General features: G+C 41.8%; 1 protein-coding gene across 1 annotated transcript in view; it reads left to right on the top strand.

Moving 5' to 3' along the window:
* Positions 1-18,881, top strand: part of snd1 (staphylococcal nuclease and tudor domain containing 1) — a 176,454-nt gene that overhangs the window by 112,099 nt on the left and 45,474 nt on the right. Inside the window, exon 17 of the mRNA XM_085251073.1 lies at positions 729-917. Within this exon, the coding sequence (XP_085107199.1) occupies positions 729-917 (189 nt within the window). The remainder of the gene's footprint in view (positions 1-728; positions 918-18,881) is intronic.

Here is an 18,881-nt window from a genome sequence, read left to right as displayed (position 1 = left end):
GTCGTCCATCATTTATGAAACAAAAAGTAATGAATAGATAATTAGCCTGAATAGGCAGAATTTGGTTATAGTCCATCACGGGCAATGTTGTGAAATCTTTCCTACTTTGTCAGCAGGGTTAGCTAATTTGGGTGCCCTCATTTGTTTACTTAAGGGAATGGCAACTTAGCTGTCACTAATTGAAAATGATTTGCGTTGTTTAAAAAAAAATAGGATGAAGAAATGTGGGCTCTTAATTAAGGTTGAAGTGCATATGCAACACTAATTTAAAGCCTCTAATAGCCTCCACTGTTTGTGCAGGCCAATCACAGGCCCAGTGATTTCTAAATAGACACGTTATTGAAAGCTGACAGTCATGCTTAATTGAAAATGTCAAACACTCAAGTTATTCTGAAAGTGTACTTAGACGAGCAGTCGCTGCTGGTGCAGGCGGGGCTTTCTCTGGTTATAAAAGTACTGACCAAGACCAGATTCATTGGGAAGTCCACAACAGTGGAATGAAACAGGATCTGCATATGTGTGTGTGTGTGGTACTGAATCAATAGAAAGCTCACAGGTCTTCATTCATGTTTCTATTTAAGAACAGTGATGTCTCCTCAGGGGGACCCCCTTCCTCCTATTGCTGTAAACGAATCTCAAACGTAATCTTGATACAGAACATTAACTGAGCCTCTTTTCTTTCTCTCGTTCCTCCCTCCCTCCCCCCTTCTCCTCTTGTGGTTTTCCAGGTGGAAGTTGAAGTGGAAAGCATGGACAAAGCAGGGAACTTCATTGGCTGGCTGCACATTGAAGGTGTGAATCTGTCTGTGGCACTGGTAGAAAATGCTCTGTCCAAGGTGCACTTCACAGCGGAGCGCAGTGCCTACTACAAAACCCTGGTTGCAGCAGAGGAGGGGTGCCGACAGAGGAAAGAGAAGGTAGGTTTGATTTAAATGCTACAAGAGCTCTACTGCACAACCTACAAAACAATGAGTCCCAAATGGCATTAAACTGGCCCTCAAAAAGCTTTCAAATGTTAATTGCACAGTAAACTTCATTTAACCAAAGCTAGCTATCTTTAGGTTCAAAATTGCTGATGGAAGTAAATCTCAAGATATCATCTGGCTTAGCAGCAGCATCAGTGCTTGATTTACTGGCTTTCCCATCTCTGAGCCATAGTGACTTAGGGTCTGCCTGCCTGTGGCCATATTGTACTGTGTCCATGTGTGGGCTATTTCTTCCATCGCAGATCCAGCAGCTCTTTTTTCCGCCTTCAACATCAGTGCCAGTAATACATTTATTAGTAGAGGTGCTGTCTGGAGAAATGACAATCCTTCAGAAGTGAGTGGCGAAAAATAAAAAGCTTTTTGTTCAAATAATGCTGAGAAATTGCACTAAGTCACCCCGGTGGCAATATAAATGTGACTAAAGTGCATTAATAAGATGCAGTGCTAAAAGTTAAAGTTACAGTGTTCTGAAAATACTCTGTCTGCTTCTGCAAATAGCCACATATTTGCAGTTATCATTGAAGCTGTCTTTTCTCAGTGGGAAATCTGTGATGGATAGAGGCCTCTCTCACAGTGATCCTAATCTCGCCCTGCATTTTCATTATGGCTCCGCGACTCACCCCTGGCAGATGCACGAGGTGCCCAGCCAGCTGTCATCATTGTCCTCTTTCTCTCTATCTGTGTAACTTATTTCTTTTGCTCATGCCTCTCCTCCTCTCGCTCTTCCACTTGCGTCCACCCATTTGGGTCCTTGAGGAGACACAAATGCATCTTCTCCCCATATAAATGTGATGTAGTGCCGGAGCCAAGAAGGGGTTGCGTTCTTTTTCCCCTCCTCTGAATCTATCATGTTCACAGTGAGTGTGTTCCTACTCTTGTGTCTTCCCTGCTCTCAGCTCTCCTCTTTTTCTTCCAATTACTCTCTGTCTAGGTCTTCCATTTCTCACAACTCTGAATAGAGTGGTGCGCAGGTGAACCTTTTGTCTGACATTTAAAAAAAGAAAAGAAAAAAAAAGAGGCAAAAAAAAGGAAAAACATCTTGCCAGTGATGTGAGCACACAGACGCTGCCATGTTAAATCTAACTGCAGCATGAAGGCGCATTCCTGACACCTCCGATAACAATTTCACTACCGGTTTCCAAACCCCCTTGCAGTGTTGAGACAGATTGACTTTCACCACAAGGTTTTGACTTGAGCTAACCTGAGCGCGGACAGGGCCGTGAGGAAAGGCAACAGAATGGGGCCTGAATTGACCAGACAGACGGTGATTATGTTTGATGTTAGTTTGCCAAAGGCACCGGTGGACAAATCAACCTCAGCCTGATTTGTTTGTGCATGTGTGTAGTGGAAAGTGTGTTGTGTTAGCAGGGCACGGGGCAGTTAGTTGTATTTGTGTGTGAATGCATACTATGCAACTTGAAGGCAGATAAGGTGGGACTTGTGTTCTAATTAACCCATAGAGACCATCTTGAGGGAAAAAAAAGCTAAGAGCATGCATTTTTTTCCCCGCCTTTCTTTCTCTTTTGAAGTTAAGGTGGTTGGTCTTTGTGTGTAGGCTGAGGCTCAGTATGGTAGCTTGTATCCCTTCCCATCGCCCTCCCTCTTTTCCTCTTTTCTCATTGCCCTCTCTTTATTGTCCCTGCGGCAGTAGATATGGAAGACATCATTGGTACTGCTGCGTCAGGCGTCTCTCTGAGAAAACAAGGTTGTCATAATGAAGAGGGTCCCATGTGTGCGTGTATGCATGCACACACTCATTAAGAAAAGCGTCGGTGGTCCAGCAGGACATCGAGGGGGAGGGACTCAGGCTTGCTGCAGTAGCATCCTGAACCAAAACTGCTTAGTTCGAGTGACTTAAGCGAATATGAGATTTTGCTACAATGGGGCCAATGGGACAAAGTGATTGTCTTCTAAATGAAGCCTTCCAAAGGGTTTGGAGAAGACTCCTTTTCTCAGAGCTCAGCGCATTTTGATCTTGCACATCAGCATCTCTTGGAACAATATCTGGAGCAGTCCTGGGAGCAAATCCATCTCACACAACATGCAGAAGGCTTAAGTTGTAGACCTGGAATTGCTCCAAAGCCTGTTTCCCCATTACATTTATCTGTGCCTCGACTATTGTTTACATAAATCTCTAAAGTGTGTCCCCCTGTAAGAATGATCATCACGCTATCAGCACTAACATTCCTATAATTCAGTGAAAAAGACCGACCCAGGGACACAGTATAAACTTATCTTGTGGTGTTTTAACAATGATTTGATCGCTGCCAAGCCATGGTCACGCCCCCTCCTTAAATCTCCTCCGTGGTTTAACAAAGTAGTCTGGTGTATATTCAAAATCTCCTTTGGTTATAAAAACAAACTCTCGCTCAGCAGTCATCTGTGTAAACAAGACTCATTGCAAAGAGGGTGCATTTTGTCTTTGTAATAAGACAGATCTCTTTGCAGCTAGTCATATTATGTTCCACGACTATCTTTCTGCAGCTCAGAGAAATGAATTGTACAAAATGGTAGTTTGGCTCGGTGGATTGGTAACAGCAGAGTCTTTGACAGGGGAAATGTTGGCTGTAGCTTTCATTGAAGTTCCCTAAAGACTGAACAGGTGTGGGAGCTGGCTCGTCGATATGTAGTTGTGCCTCGGGACTTTCCGATTTCAGAAACAGAAAAATGAAATAAAATACTTAGAAATTAAGAGATGGGTTCACGAGAGGGGAAATCAATTTAGACTCCCAGAAGCTCTTGGCTGTGCTCTGCTAGTCAGAGCTCTTCGCAGATGTGCAGTGTTATTTTTTGTGTGTGTATTTATTTGTGAATATTCTATTAAGGCCTACCTTTACTTAAAAAAAAAAAAGGAAAAAAAAAAGGCAACCAAGTAGCTATAAATTGGACGAGGACAGAAACATGTTCGTAATTGGAGTGGCCTCATTATGAAAAGATGAATCAACAATCGGTGCTCACAAAACAGAAGTGTGCTTTCTGTTGGGCAAGCGTTTTTTTCCCCCCCCTTTTCTTTGCTGCTATAATTACCCAACCTTGAAGGAGATTCATACACTCCGATGGCTCTCAGAGTGGGTAAAAGAAGATGGAAAAGAAAAGGCATGGAAAAAAGGGCAAAAGAGGATATGACAAACCCTGTTAAAGATATTTCATGTCATAGGAATCTTCTCCTTTCATCACTACCCGCCCCTTTCCTTCAGTCCTACTTGGCCCTCTTCACAGACCACTCTCCTTCTTTTAATCTCTTCTGTTTTCTCACATCCTTACCCTTCCTTCTGCTTTATTTTTCTCGTCTCTGTCCTTCAACTAATAATCAAATTCCAGTCATGCCCCTGGCATCTTTAGATGCTTTACAGTTTTTGGATCATGCGGGACAGTTCCTTGGCCTGGACTCTGTTCAGAATGAATCAGGACCTGCAGCAGTTGTACCCTTTTTGAAGGGGGGGGGGGGACCTTTGGAAACATAAACCCAGGATCTGGTGCTGCCGTTCCTAATACTTCACCCGTCCATCAACAGCATCCGTCAAAAGCACTTGAAGCGGCATCATTCTGACAGTGAGCCAGGTGACGTGTCCTTGGAGCAGCCTGATTGATGTACATAATCTTGTTTCAGCATTCTTTTCTTTTTTTCTTTTTTTTACCCCAAGTGGTCCCCAGACTTGGAAGTCCAGCCGACTTAGCTGTCACTTTGCCAAAGGCCCTGTTCACAAGTATAGATTACCACATGACCCAGGTCATCCGTTTTTACTGTGCAAAGCAGATCACAGAACTCGAGTTTGCTGCTATTGGCTGACTAACATTGTTTGCATGTCTGATTATATTGGTACAGTGCAATTTTCTAGATCTTTATTTTGGTTCAGTTGCTTCTTGCTTACTCTGAAAGGTCAGTTGGTAGCTCACAGTGGAAGCCAAACATCTCAGTGTGCTTTTTTTATGAGTTGTTTTTTTTCTCCTGTTTTCAAAGACGGTGCAAAAACCTGTCCCTGTCTTGCTTTCTAAGCTGTGTCTTCTCTGCAGTCAGCACATCACACACCTGGCTAAACAGGAACACACTGTGGATGAATCAAGATAATTGGGCTTTTAGCAAAGCTAATTAGCTTCCGTCCCTGAGTTCATGCTGTAGGAAGTTTACCTCTAGTCGGCTGAATTCACTCAAAGGATTTATATGGTTAGCGTTCTCTCGTTTGTTTGCATAAAATTCTAGATGTTGTTGTATATTTCCCCTTCAGTGAAATTAGATAAAATGTGTGCATTTAAAAAAAAAAAAAATTGCTGTAGTGTGAAGGATTTTTTTATCACCTATGTACCATAATAATTCTCAGTCTTCTGTTAATAATCTACATAAAATTTCATACTGCCGTCTTTGTTTGGTTTGCATGGATGCCAGTCACTATTCTATTAATACCACGCTCAGTGCTTTCTTAAGCCCTGAAGCCACTGAAATCCTTCCAGGGTTGAATTTTTTTTTATTTCCTCTATCCTTTCACATTTTCTTGGCCTCTCATAGTGAAATAACCTATGGCAGCCACCAGGCAATATAATGGAAAAACGCTGGGGATTAACATTAAAGTAAGGTCATCTGTAGAGTCTTGAAGTGAAATAAATTTGGTTCTTTCTATGACTGACTCTAAAATTGTTTCTCAAATTTGGGTCTTTTTTTTTTGCCAAATCCCTTTGCTGCTCTCGCAAATTATTTCCTCTTAACTTGAGCCATTTTTGGTCCGAGTCCCTGGCTGTCATGTCTCTGCAAAGAGTGTTTTTGGCTAATGTGAAATAATTAGTGCCGTTACATTCCTCTCACAAGTTGCATTAGAGTGTGTAAAGAATTAAAATATAATGGCATTTGGAGGCACACGGAATGATTGCACAACTGTATTACCGTTCCAGGCATACCTCTCGAATATCTCTCCAATGTATTGCTTACTGCTGTCATTGTTGCCTTGTGATTTAACAAATGAAGGCTGTGTGGCGTCGAGACGGGAACAATGACCATGACATGGGCAATCACAGAAAGTGATACTTCCTTAATGACTGGGCTCGACACCTGTCCAGACCACTTGAGAGGGAACGAGAATGGCAGCCGAGGAAACTGCTTCTCGGGCCTGGTTAGAAATGACATACCTGTGTTTCAGGGAAGTCATTCTTACCGGGCTGACGTTTTAAGTTTTTCTCGCCACTTTTTTTGAGTCTCTTCTTTTTAGTGTAGTCCACTATCTTGCCTGTTTCTTAATTATGTTAAAATCCATACTCTTTGTTGTCTCGGTGGATGGAATTTTCTTCTTTTCTAAATGTCTCCTGTAATCCCACAAAGGTTTGTTTTATTAAAGATTATACCTGAAGACTTTAGTCCGTACCATATTGATTTGCATTTCTTCTTCTCTGATTTCTTGTCTTCTTTGTGTGCAGTATACTTTGTGCCTCGAGACTGCGATATGATAATGAAATAATTTAAAATCTTTACTTATGTAGCGCTGTGTAATATATCTTTGCAGCTTGTGGGATATGGTGAAGGTCATGAGCGCGTACAGCTTGTTTGCATTTCCTCGGCTGCTTTTGGAACGATTTCAGAAGAGTCCATTACGAGAATTTCAATGGGTGAACTTGAATGAAAGGCACTTTGTCTGGTCGTATGCCGCAAATGCCAGAAAACATCCTCATCTTAATTTGAGACATTTTTACCTCAGGCAGTGTTGGTTACGAGGCAGTTACACCCCCCCCCTCTTTTTATTGTTTCTGCTTTTTTTTTTAACTCTATTTAAAGGCCTCAGATTTATACTAAAGACTTTGAGGAACGCATTGTATACAATGTGCAGCTCATGCATAATGCAGGTGTTTAAAGACCTGCGTGAGCACCCAGACATGTTATGTACCAGTAAATCACAGAGGCGAACAGTACATTTTCAATCTGCAGTGCTGTTTGAATGTGAGCAAATCACCTCCACTCTCATTTAAAATCTATATACAGTTGCCTGGTGAGTATTGTTTTCTATTTATATGATACATGAAGCAATGTACAGAGGCTCTTTTAATCACCCCCAAAAATAAAATAAAAAATAATGGAAAAATGAAAGGGGGGGAAGTGGTGACATCGCAATGATAGAGGGCCAGGAAACCATTATGTCACAGGCAATTTGCATTTTTTTGCTCTTTAAGAGATGAGTAGCTAAAACTGTGCCAAAAGTCACAGTGCATCATCTCACCCGTGGGCAAACTATCGATGCAAGTCTAGCTTGTGCTGGTAATATATCGTCCACAGAATTAGAAAGTCCAGCACAACAGCGCTCCCTTGTCTGATAACTGCTATACCCCAAGGACCCTGCTTCCCTCACCATCACGTCCGTTGCTTGGAACACAGTGTCGTAGCTGCAAGTAGCAATGACCAAGTTAGTACAGTTTGATGACTCATGGTGCAGCAGTCCTCAGCCTACTGTGGGCAAATCACCTTTTGTGTCTTCATTCAGGAAATCAGATGTGTTTTGTGCTCCATTCACAAAAGGTGTTCATGTTTATTATACACCACAATGTATCTGTACTAAAAACTAACCAAGTGTGTGCTTGGATAATAACTGGAATCATATAAACAGGCCTCAGAGCAGGGGTGTCAAACCCCCTTTTAGTTCATGGTCCACTTGCAGCCTAATTTGATCTTAAGTAGACCAGACCAGTAAAACTATTTTCTAATTTATAAAACTCAAGATAAACAGGCTGAGATATTTCTTTTGGAAAGGGAAAACATCTCAGTGTTTTCGCATTACAAAGAAATCCTGCTGTAATCAGTCAAAGAAGCCGTCATCACTGCTTCCTGGGATTAACCACTCTCTAAGAAATAAATCTGTAAAACTACATTTAAAAGTACTGGCAGCTCATTACTGTGAATTTGTGCCATAATTTAAAAATGTAGAGTGAGTGGTGGGGGAGGCAAACTTGTGATGTTTAATGCTTTTAATTAAAACTTATTTATTTGTATTATGTTATCAATTTCTTTGGTGTAGTGTGGGTGATGTGTTTATATGTAGGAAGGCTGTAAAACCTACAATTATTCAGACCACTGATTCAAATAGAAGTAACTGTTTAGACTCTTGTGATGTGATTCATTTTTAAGGTCAGAGTACTGTGGAAAAATCCAGTATTTGCACTTTACTCTTAGAAGTTTCACATTTCAGGTGGGCTAGATTGGATCCTGTGGTGATCTTGTTCTGGACCCCGAGCTATTAGTTTGACATCTCTGTGTTAGTTTGCATAAATCTAACTGAGCACTAAAAAATGTGTTTGTAATAAGTCAAGTCAAAGTTAATTTTATAGCATGTTTTAAACAACCTCTGTCGGCAGATTCTTAACTATATACTGTACTCAACTGTAATAAGTGTTTTATGTTAATTACTTATTATATCATTTCACATACTGGAAATGATTGGGCAGTATAGAAGCAAACTGAAGGTTGAAGGCTTTGGTGGCATGTGTGAAAGGACAGTAAGATCACAGCAGGGGGGACATCATTCCCTGCAGGGTGGTTACTATGGGAGTAGTGACCCATTTGAGACCTCCCATCTTTGGATAAGATGGAGCGAACCTTGCATTCTATTATCTACTACAGATTCCCAGGCATCCGTCTCTGTCTGCATTGTGCCTTCACATTCATACGTGCACAATGTGTGCAGATGTGCGTTTTGAATGTGACTGCATACCATTTCCTTTTTGTTTGTTTACTACTGTAAGCCAGTGTGTATGCCCGTGTGAGTGCACGGCTGCCTTCATCCTCCCTCTCCGCACTGTACGCACAAAATGAACCACCTACCACACAAAAGCAAAGAGCTGACAGAGCCTTTTTTTTTCTTTCTTTCTTTCTTTTTTTTTTGTATAGCTAAGAGATTACATAATATGATTGAGTGTGCTGTGTACACATCTGCACACATACACACAAACTTTGTTGCAGATGGAGGGAGGTGCCACACGTGCACGCACCATACTCTCACCGTCTCTTTCCTGCTTAGTCAAACACACTTTGAGCCCGTGCAGACAGACGGTGCACGCACAGATGTACACATGCACGCTCTCTCCGGAGACACCACCCCCACTTTAGTCGGCAAGCTGGACCCTCGGTGCCCTGAGGCAGAGACAGACAGACAGAAGAAGAGATCAGTGGACCCAGTGATGTGTGTGTTATTTACACCCCAACTCCCAGTTTTCTCTCTCTCTCTCTCTCTCTAACTCTCTTTCTCATTTTCCCGGTCTTCATCTTCCTTTTCCCCAATTCAAAGCTGCAAATTCAGCACTCTGTCAGCTCTGCTCGCAGTCTTGTGAAATCACATACTAACATTCTTTCCATCTTTATTTGCTTCATTCTCCATTTGACACAAAGGCTGCACCCCGTGCTCACATTCTTCTTTTTCTTCTTTTTTTTTTCCTCGCGTTTTTTTTAATGAGCAAGAAGCTACCCCAGTGACATCTGAGCAGTCCCACCTTCTGCTTGGCGAATTATATATTTACGTGAGTTGCAGGATAACACGCAGTCTTTGAAAATGTCATCTGAAAAATGCATCCAGGACATCAGGCCAATCCTAAGGAGCCCACACCCTCATATGAAATATTCTACTTGATGAAGCATATAAACAGGAAGTGGGCCTTTTTTGTTTCGCACAACATTTTCTATGTGTATTTGTGCAACTGTGTTCCAGCAGCCTGCACGTGATTTCATTAGTTTGCATCTTTTCTTCAACTGTGTTCGTGATGATTATTTTGCATGTAATCCTATACATTTGTTTATGTACGTCTGTCTCTGTGTCATTGGCCACACGATTTCTTTCTCCAGTCATGCACAAGATACTTATGCCCTCCTAGCGGAGGACCTCGCAGGCAGGTTTGCGGCTCCCTCTGCTTCATCAGTGTAGAAATGACTCAGGCGCCCAGCCTCCCATCACTTCGCTCTAGTCTTAGGATGAAGGTTTGAGGCCATGAGATCACAGAGGGTTGCTCAAAAGGGAGAGTGGAGGTGATGCACTGACAGAGAGCATAACATGATATGACACAGTGCGTTGCATTATGGCTGATTAACACATGCTCAGCTCTGTCACCCGCAATAGAAAAACACAAAGGTCTACCCATCTGCCTCTCTGCACTCTCCCTGCCTCTTATATCTTGGGGCTTCCCTTCTTTTTTTCCCCTCTCCTTTGCCCCAGTTACTCCGCCATCTTTGCTGATTAAAGTAAGTGTGAAGGACATGCACTGACTTCAGTTGGGCTACTGAATTATTTGCTGTCCTTTTTTTTGGGGGGGGGGGGGGGTTAGTCCCTCCTGGGACACTGTAAGGAGACACTTTTCCACTTGATTTGCCGAGCACTACTTGTGGCTGACTGCCTTCTACCTTCACCAGAATGAGTGCATGCAATAAGAGCAATGAGCCTTGAATTTTAACGCAGACATATTTGACCTTAGACTGGAGAGCATTGATTGGTCAGTTGCAGCAGAGGTTCTTCCTTTGTGCTTAATGCAGTATTATGAGTGTTTCCTTAACTGTTACGCATTTACTTCAAACTACCCGTGTGTAAAACTATGCCTTTTTATAGAACCCTTTAAATATCTTCTTTGAGAAACTTTAGGCTTTAAATACTTTGAATAGTTTAGAGGACTGGATTCAGTTAGATGATAACCGAAGTGAGCATGGATTTGCTGTGCCTTGTACAAACCACTCTTATCGTGTTTTTTGATAATGCCATTCGTTTGAACGTCCATTAGCAGCACTGGCATTTTCTCCGTAGATGACTGACATTTATGTATTTTTGGGAGTCATCAGGCAGATTAATCAGAAAGATTTACGCTGCACATTTTTTTGCCCCGCTTCAGGTGTCCTCTCTAATCGTCCTTATGTAATCAGGAAAAAGAGCAAAACAGGGTGGGCTATTTACGATCGCACTAAAAATAAGACATGCAAGTAATAGTCATTTACACACACTTTGACATTTTTTAGGGCCCCTGCTCGCAGCCACACTTAACTCTATTTACTATGGGTCGGCAGAGAAACACCCCTCCCTTACGTTTCCCCCCCGCCTGCCTCTCTGCTTCCCTTGCTTTTTTCTGTTGTCTAATGAAATGCTAAATATTTGTTTCTTGAGGGTAGCATTTAAATGCTGGTCCTGCGCTGGTTGGGATCTGCATATCCTGTTCCACTTAATGAGTTCCAGTTATATTAGTTTCCAAGCATTAAGATGAGACTTTTTGACATTTCCCTGCTGGCCTTGTTGTCACACAAACAGGTTATGACATGTACTTGTCCCCTTTGACACCTCTGACTTGCTGAATTTGCATTTCTATTTACACATATTAGCCACAACAAGAACACCTGCCTAAATACTTCCCTTGTTCCACCAGAGGAGTTCTTGCCCGTCCTGTCGTGTCTTGCAGGAGGCAGATCCTTCTGGGTATGTGAGTTGTGCTGGTTTCAGTGCACTCCACAGATGTTTGATAAGTTGGGGATCTGGGGAGTTTGGGGTCAGGGTCAGTGCCTTGAGCTCTTTCTTTTTCCTTAGCTGTTTTTGTGTCAGAGGTTCACACAAATGCTAGGACTAGGGTTTTGCAGCAAAACATTGCAATGTAATAAGAATATCGGTGTTATACGTGTTGCTTGTCGGTATTTTCGATGTTGTGGCTGATCAGTGTTTGATTACTGCGTTGCTGCTGTTGTCATGCCAATATGCAAAGTGTTCCTTTAGCATCTTCTCGGATGAGACGGATCAGAGCCGTCTTTGTTTTGTTTTTTTCAGCCACAAATGGAGAGAAGCAGCTTACTGTATAGCCGCTGTGGAAGCAAACGCCTCATCAGTTCTCCTTATTACCTGCACACAGACACGGAGTCCTCTACACATTGGCATACTCCCCTTGGTTGAGCAGCCAATTCTGTTCCTAAATGAATTTGCTTATTCTTTTTCTCCATTTGCCTCATGACCACCTCCCCAGTTCTATATTTCTCTCACTTTATCCCCCTCTTCTACTCCTTTTCTGTTGCACTGATTCATTTCCAGCGACAAGAGCACAGCTGATTTTACTGTCAATTTCTGAGCCTGTCTTTGTGACCAAATATGGTCTTACAGGCACCTACTTTACTGGGAATTACTGCTCTTTTGGCATTTGCTTAATGCAGTACAGTCAGTACTGTGCAAGATGACCAGAAAACTTTTCAGGTGTGTAACTGAGATCAAAGGAGTTGGAAGAACTCACTGGCTTTGCAGCTAACGTGTTCCGCTCACAGTACAGTCTGTAGTTTCCTCTTGCCTCAGTGCCTACACACTATCATCCCCATCTTTCTCATCTTTAATTCAACCTGTTTGTCTTTGACTTCCTTCTTCCCCTTTTGACTTTTTGCAGTCTAGGCTCTGAATTAGATATCTTATTTGTCATTTCTCCCTTACTTTACCCGTATTCTAACAAAGTACATTATTACTATTATTTTTAATTGATTTAATTTCTTGATGTGTGATGATTTCTAACAATATTATTTTGGATCCCTACACTTCCCAGGTTACAGTTTCTCTAACTGCCATTGTATGTTGACTTCCTGTATGTTTTGTCACTTGTGCTGTATCAGTACAGGGCCAATTTGAGCTACATTTCTGCCGCTACCAGCTCTAAGACTGTCTGAATGAATACTGATTGTCATTGTGCAACCAATTATAGGAAGGGAAGTTGAAGGTTGTGGACCTTAAGGTTATCAGACCAGGTATTGTGTGCATTTTGCTCTCATCAGTGGCTTCAGATTGACTCCTAACATAATCGTTCCGTTGCTCTCGCCTTTCATAAATTTTTGTAGTCATTATTTCTCTGCACCCTCTTTTCTGTCACTTGTGAGCAACTTTTTTTAAACCCATGTGTTACATTTTTGATAGACCCATCCATGTCACCACCATAATTATTCAAATGACTGTCAAGAGCATGAATGTTGCCATATTTTCTATGCATTTACACGTAGTTATTCTTTGACTGACCCTTAGGGGCATGACTGGCATATTATGCTTCATCAGTTAAACTAGGCGTGGGATTGGAGCGTGTGCAAGGTGCCTGAAATAACTTTATTCCCACCTTGCTTTGCTGCCTGATTTTACAGACTTGACACCTTTTTTTTTTTTTGAGACCCAGGTTGGAAATAATTTTTGATTCATTCCAGGACATTCTTTTTAATTATTATAATTCTCAGTAGTCTTCCTTTGTAATTTAGGCCTGTCCACTTCTACTGTGTTCAGAATCCTTGCTTGCCAGCCTGCAGGAAAACCCCTCTAAATCTAGAGAATGGGAACACTCTGCTAGTTTTGGGAGTGAGTTTTTGTGCATTTTACAGACCCGCTGTTTTTGTGTGTGTGTGTGTGTGTGTGTGTGTGTGTGTGTGTGTGTGTGTGTGTGTGTGTTTTTCCTTCTCTCCTCTCTTGCCTTAGGGAGAGACTGTTACATAAACAGGCTCTCGTCATCCCCACATTTTGATTCCCGCTGTTGTACCAGCCTCTTTTCATACTGCATTTTTCTCTCTCTCTCCCGTTTTCAATTATTTACTGACTTTTCACCATATGTCTCCACACACTATGTGTTTATTTCCTACTTCCTCAGTGTGCCAGTAAGGGTCACCCTGAAGCTCTTTGCATGGTTCAAAAGTATACTTGGAATTCAGACATACAGCTGCTGAGAAAGCGTACACTTTATATTACTGTAATATGGGAATGATCTCTGTAGCTTGAGCACAAACTGAGAAATGTTTCATGATGTTTTAAAATTGTATTTTGCTGCAGCCATGTCAGCTTTAGGTGTAGCATTTAGTTTTCCTGCCAAATTCTTCAAATGAACAGTTTTCTCCAAAAGAGCAGACAACGCACAGGATAGATTTTCAGCTGTTATGCACGGGCTTTGTTTATATTAGGCAAAAACCCTGTCGTGTAGTACAAGATAAAGTGTTTAGCAACCACTTTTTCATTCACTTAGTATTTTACTGGTGATGTGTTCTGCAAGCCATCAGGCCAAGCCACTCGGGTTCTTTTTCTCCACTGCTATAAATGCAGTCAAGGAATTTACAACAGAATCTATTTGACCAATCTCCTAATCACTAAGCGTTCCCGTTTAAAATGTGAGGAGATATGGGGGGGGGGGGGGGGGGGTCTGTGAATGTTGTGTATTATGCCTTTTTTACCACTTTGTCAGCTTGGAGATTTGCTCTGGCACGTGCAGATGACAATGCCTGCCATGGCGCTGCTGATAGAAGTGCTCATAATCTCACTTTTGTAAATGGAACATCAGATATTCAGGGGAACAACATCAGAACAGTTATTCAGAGACATTTACGTTTTTTACCTCTGATTTCACTCAAATCTGAATGTTATGCCCTTAATATCCTCCCCCTTTCAATTTATTTCTCTCCTGTCTAGTTCTTACTTCTCTTTTTGCTTTCCATTGCTGTTCCTCACCGCGCCGCCTCTCCGTCTCTACTCTACATTACTCCTGTTCCCTTATTTCTCACTAACAATGATCAGGATTCTTCTACAGAGAAAAACAGACTAGGGAGGATGTTGCCACCCTGTGTAAAGGCAGTTGTCATGGCAACACTTTGGCAATCCAGGACGGCCTAGCCTGTTAATTAAAAAGTTGATTAATTGTCTTTTAATTGCATACTTGTACACTGTAAAACCAAAGTAGTCCTTTTTCTTAATCACTCTATACTTGTCTTTCCTTATTCTCTTCTTGCTCTTGTTCCTTTAAGCTTTTCTATAGTTTCCAGTGATCAGGCAGAGAGCATGCTCTCACGGACAGTAATCCAGTTGAGCTTATAAACATCTTATGGAGGAGGCTTGAAAGACAGAGCAGGGAGAGGGGATGAGCTGAAAGGATGTGCAGTCACCGTTAATTTCAACCCCCACCCCCCACCTTTTTTTTTCCTGCACACAGAAGCACCATGCAGGTAATGCTATAGAAAGTAAACTTGACACATTTGGCCTCAAGGTCATACCAAGGACAATTACTAGGGAAATCAACACAGAGAGGTGAAAGCTGTGTGCCCTGGGAGGGCTGGCCAGAAGAGATATTAGAGATATATAATATATTAGAAAATATTATTTTATATTACTAAGTATTCATAATTATGTAGCTATAGCACTGCGTGTTCAATGTAGGGAAAGGAAAGCAAACACTTTGCGTTTTGGTTGGTAATACGTTAATTTATAAATTTGGTATAAGCTCAAGTGTTAGTGTTAACAGATGCATTAAGTAAAGGTTTGTTATAATTTGAAAATAAAATTAATTTTCCATCGTTAAGTTGATTATCTCTACATCCAACACTATGCCCATTTTGCTGGTGCCTCATTAAGGCACTACCAGCAGCTTCACATGGCACAGTGCTGGCACTTTTACATTGTCTTCACAACAGTTTCTTTTTCATGTGTTTCTTTTATCTGGTCCTCCTCGTGGTAACTTTGTCCTTGTTTCTTTCTTTCTTGCCCACTCCGTAACCCTGATGCTGTTATACTCGTGTGGTGTTTGTGCAAATTGCCAACCTGAAAATACCAGTCTTTGACTAACAAATACCATTACTCATTATTTCCTTATTGTTATTGAAGGAATTTTTTGTTTTGTTTTGTTTTTCATTATAATTAACAAGACTATTTTATAGAGCCAACATTAAGGATACAGGGCAGCTGTGGAGGATGCAGAGTTCATTTGGCAAACAATTGCAAAATTAGTGCATGATTCATGGTTCAGGCAACTTACTGAACCAAAACCTCAGAATTTGTAATTGTGGCCCTCTTTTCCAGCAGCACTTCTTCCTTTTTTAAATCAAAGTTATCATGAAATAGTGAGACAAAGTGTTTGTCTTTCTCACAACTTAATTACTGTATCACTCCCTTTTTTCTGTCCCTTCTCGCTCTTTGTCTAAACCTTTGAAGATTTTTCTGTATCATGTTCTTGGAGCTCGTTGACTTTAATTGCATGCCTGTTCCCCAGCGATGCCTTTGTTTGCTCTGATCTTGTGCGGCTTGATCATCTTTTAATGGCCTCCGAAAGACACAGAAACTGCTCGAGTTAAAGAAACAGCCCACTTGACATAAGGCTCCATATACTAGAGGGACTACCTCCAGGGACCATGGGTTTGTTGATGTTGTCGTCTCGTGTGTGTGTGTGTGTGTGTGTGTGTGCGTGTGTGCGAACACGCTTCTGTGAATGTCATCTGTAAACAACGCCTGGATCGATCTCGCAGCTGTCTGTCTTTTCATACATGGTGAGTAGGGTGGCACCCGTGTGCAGGGTAGCTCAGGTGTAGGTTTTTGTGTGTGCACGCAGATCGCTCTTGATTTCATATGCACCCACATTCTCTGTTTCTATGGTAACGCCATGCCCCCCTTCAGTTTACATGCTCATACCACCAATCTCTGTCAGGTGTAACTTGGTGTTTGTTGCTAATAGTACTTTGTCAGCGGTCTGACAGACCTACTCCCACCACCCACCCGAACACACACGCACACGTCTAAGTGGATCAATTTGTGTCAATTTAAAAAGTGTAACAAGTTGCCACCATGATAGCCTTAGGTCGTCTCCAAGCCCTTGACTGCTGTTTCCACGTCCGTGCACACGTATGTGTATGTGTGGGGGTCATATTAGCCGTGTAAAGCTGGGGTTGAGTAGCCTTGCCGCCTGCCTGCTGCCTCTTTGATGGGAGAACATCTGTTGGCTGTGATATGAAGCTTGGGAGTATCTCTTTCTCTCTCCCTCTCTCCTTCACTTGCTCTTCCGTTTCTGTTATGAATTCCCCAGCTGCTCGGCTCCATCCCTTCACGTAAAAAACCCTGTCCCAGACCACCTGTGCAGTTTTAATGCATAATTTATCTGCTAAGTAACCACATCCGAGAGACTCATCTCTCCATCCGTCTCATCCTTTCCCTCTATGCCCTCATTGAGGTTTGGCTCGGGATGTCGACGTGGACCCCGGTTTCCTAATATTCCCGTTAAAGCAGATTAGGATTGATTAGGTTTCATTGGTGGGCAGTGTATCCAAGTGTTGAAATCAGCAGCCAGTAGTGTCAGCTCGAGTCAAGAAGAATTTTGGAACTTCAGTTTAACAAGACTTCAGTTTCACCTCTGGCAGCAGAACAAGAAGCCACGCAACACCTATTTTGACCTCTTTATTGGCAAGCATCAACTAGACGATCGATTTACATATCTTATTGATTATTCTTCAACCTTTGCAAGAGGTGCCATGTCGAATCCTAAGGCAGAATACTTTTGTTGGACTCCTATACTTTTATACTATTGTATATTAAGATATGTCTCCAATCTTAATATACTGGTGCTGTATGACTCCAGTTTTTACAGCTTGTCATACGCCTGTATGCAGCTGACATGTTTTGTTACCATACCCACTTACGTGGCCTTGCAGGCCCAAAAGCAGTCGTATTGCATTAGCCCATTGTGACAGAAACGGTGTTGTTACCACATTGTAGCTTAACCTGGACCAATTTTTCCCAGGGCTACAGTCATGTATTATGTCTGAGTATGGCAAGGAAGAAATGACAAGGAATATTGCAAAGCAAGTCCCTCAACCTCTAAATCAGTTTTTTATTCTCCTGTCCTGCTTACTTAGACCACCAAGACAAGGTGAGCCATGAAGGTTAATGTACCATCAACAACCCCTCTTAACCTTGAACACTGTCTTTTTTTATGCTCCATGTGATGTATTGGGTTAGTGTCTTTTTAGTTTAGTGTTCAAGAGCAATTGAGCTTTCGCAGCACCTGTCAGTCAAGTAGCTGTCCAGTCAAGATCAATAATGACATTTTTCATGTGGAGGCTACTCCATTTGAATTGGAAGTTGTCAGAGACACAGCAGTGACCCTGAACTTGTAGTGTTGCCTTACATTATGATCATTGCACTACAAATGAACTCTTAAACAGTCAGTAAATCAAAGTGGTGGAGTCTGGTAGAATGCCCGTCAGTCGAGCTGTTTTCTACCTTGATCAGCTCCGAGCATCTCCTTGTTAGACATTGTTCTGAAAAGAGAAGTGAAAAAAGTTTGCACTTTCACCATTTCAGTGATACCAAAAATAAATTGCTCTCCTTGAATAATCGTAAAATGAGTCAAGTCTTTTGTACAAGTTTTGGGGGAGTCGCCCTAAAATAAGATCAATATTAAACAAGAGTTTTCTTAATTTGGAGATTGCATTTGATAAAGCAGAGGGTTGTCAGATTCCTGAGAACTATAAAATTTACCCTACTTTATGCAGAATGTGCTGAAATGTTTGTGGTCTTGTGCTGTGAGGCTAGCCCAGTATTTAAAGTTCCCTTTTGTTTAAAGTGGGTGTTTCACAGTTAATCAGCCCTAAGAGTGTTAGGCAGCCCAGTTCAAACTGCTGGACTTTCTGAAAGTCTGTTTCCGCTGCCACATAGGAAAGAAATTTGTGACAAATGAGAACGAGTTCATAGCATCTCCCAACCACAGAAAATCTGTCGAACAGCCAAGAATTACAGCTGTCACAGATGATGAGCTCAAGATGACTGCGTCAGCTGTCAGCAAAATGATTCTCAGAGTGTGAGTAAAGTCGTCTTTTTAAAAACAGCTGCTGGGAAAGAAGTCGGGGTGACACATATTCAAGATCATTTTAAAGTCCTCCAACTGGCATTAGATTGTTATAACTATAGTAGACCATCACTTCACCTTTTGTATTAAACATGATTATTATTATTATCATTATCCATGCATCCACTTTCTTAACTGCGTGTGCAGGTCAGGGTCATGGAGGAGGATTCTGTCATAGAGGTAAAAGTGGGACTGGCAGTGAGCTGAACACATTGCCAGTCCCTCACAAGGCTGACACAGAGACTGACAACCACGCACATTCATGTGCAGATTTACTCTGATTTAGGGTCACCAGTTATACTACAG

This window comes from Mchenga conophoros, linkage group LG17 (assembly GCF_057382185.1).
Source record: "Mchenga conophoros isolate Kocher_MC1m ecotype Shallow Benthic linkage group LG17, M_conophoros_male_GT1.1, whole genome shotgun sequence".
Lineage (NCBI taxonomy): Eukaryota > Metazoa > Chordata > Actinopteri > Cichliformes > Cichlidae > Mchenga > Mchenga conophoros.
Note: the sequence above shows the minus strand (reverse complement) of the source record. Positions and strands in the feature narration are given on the sequence as shown.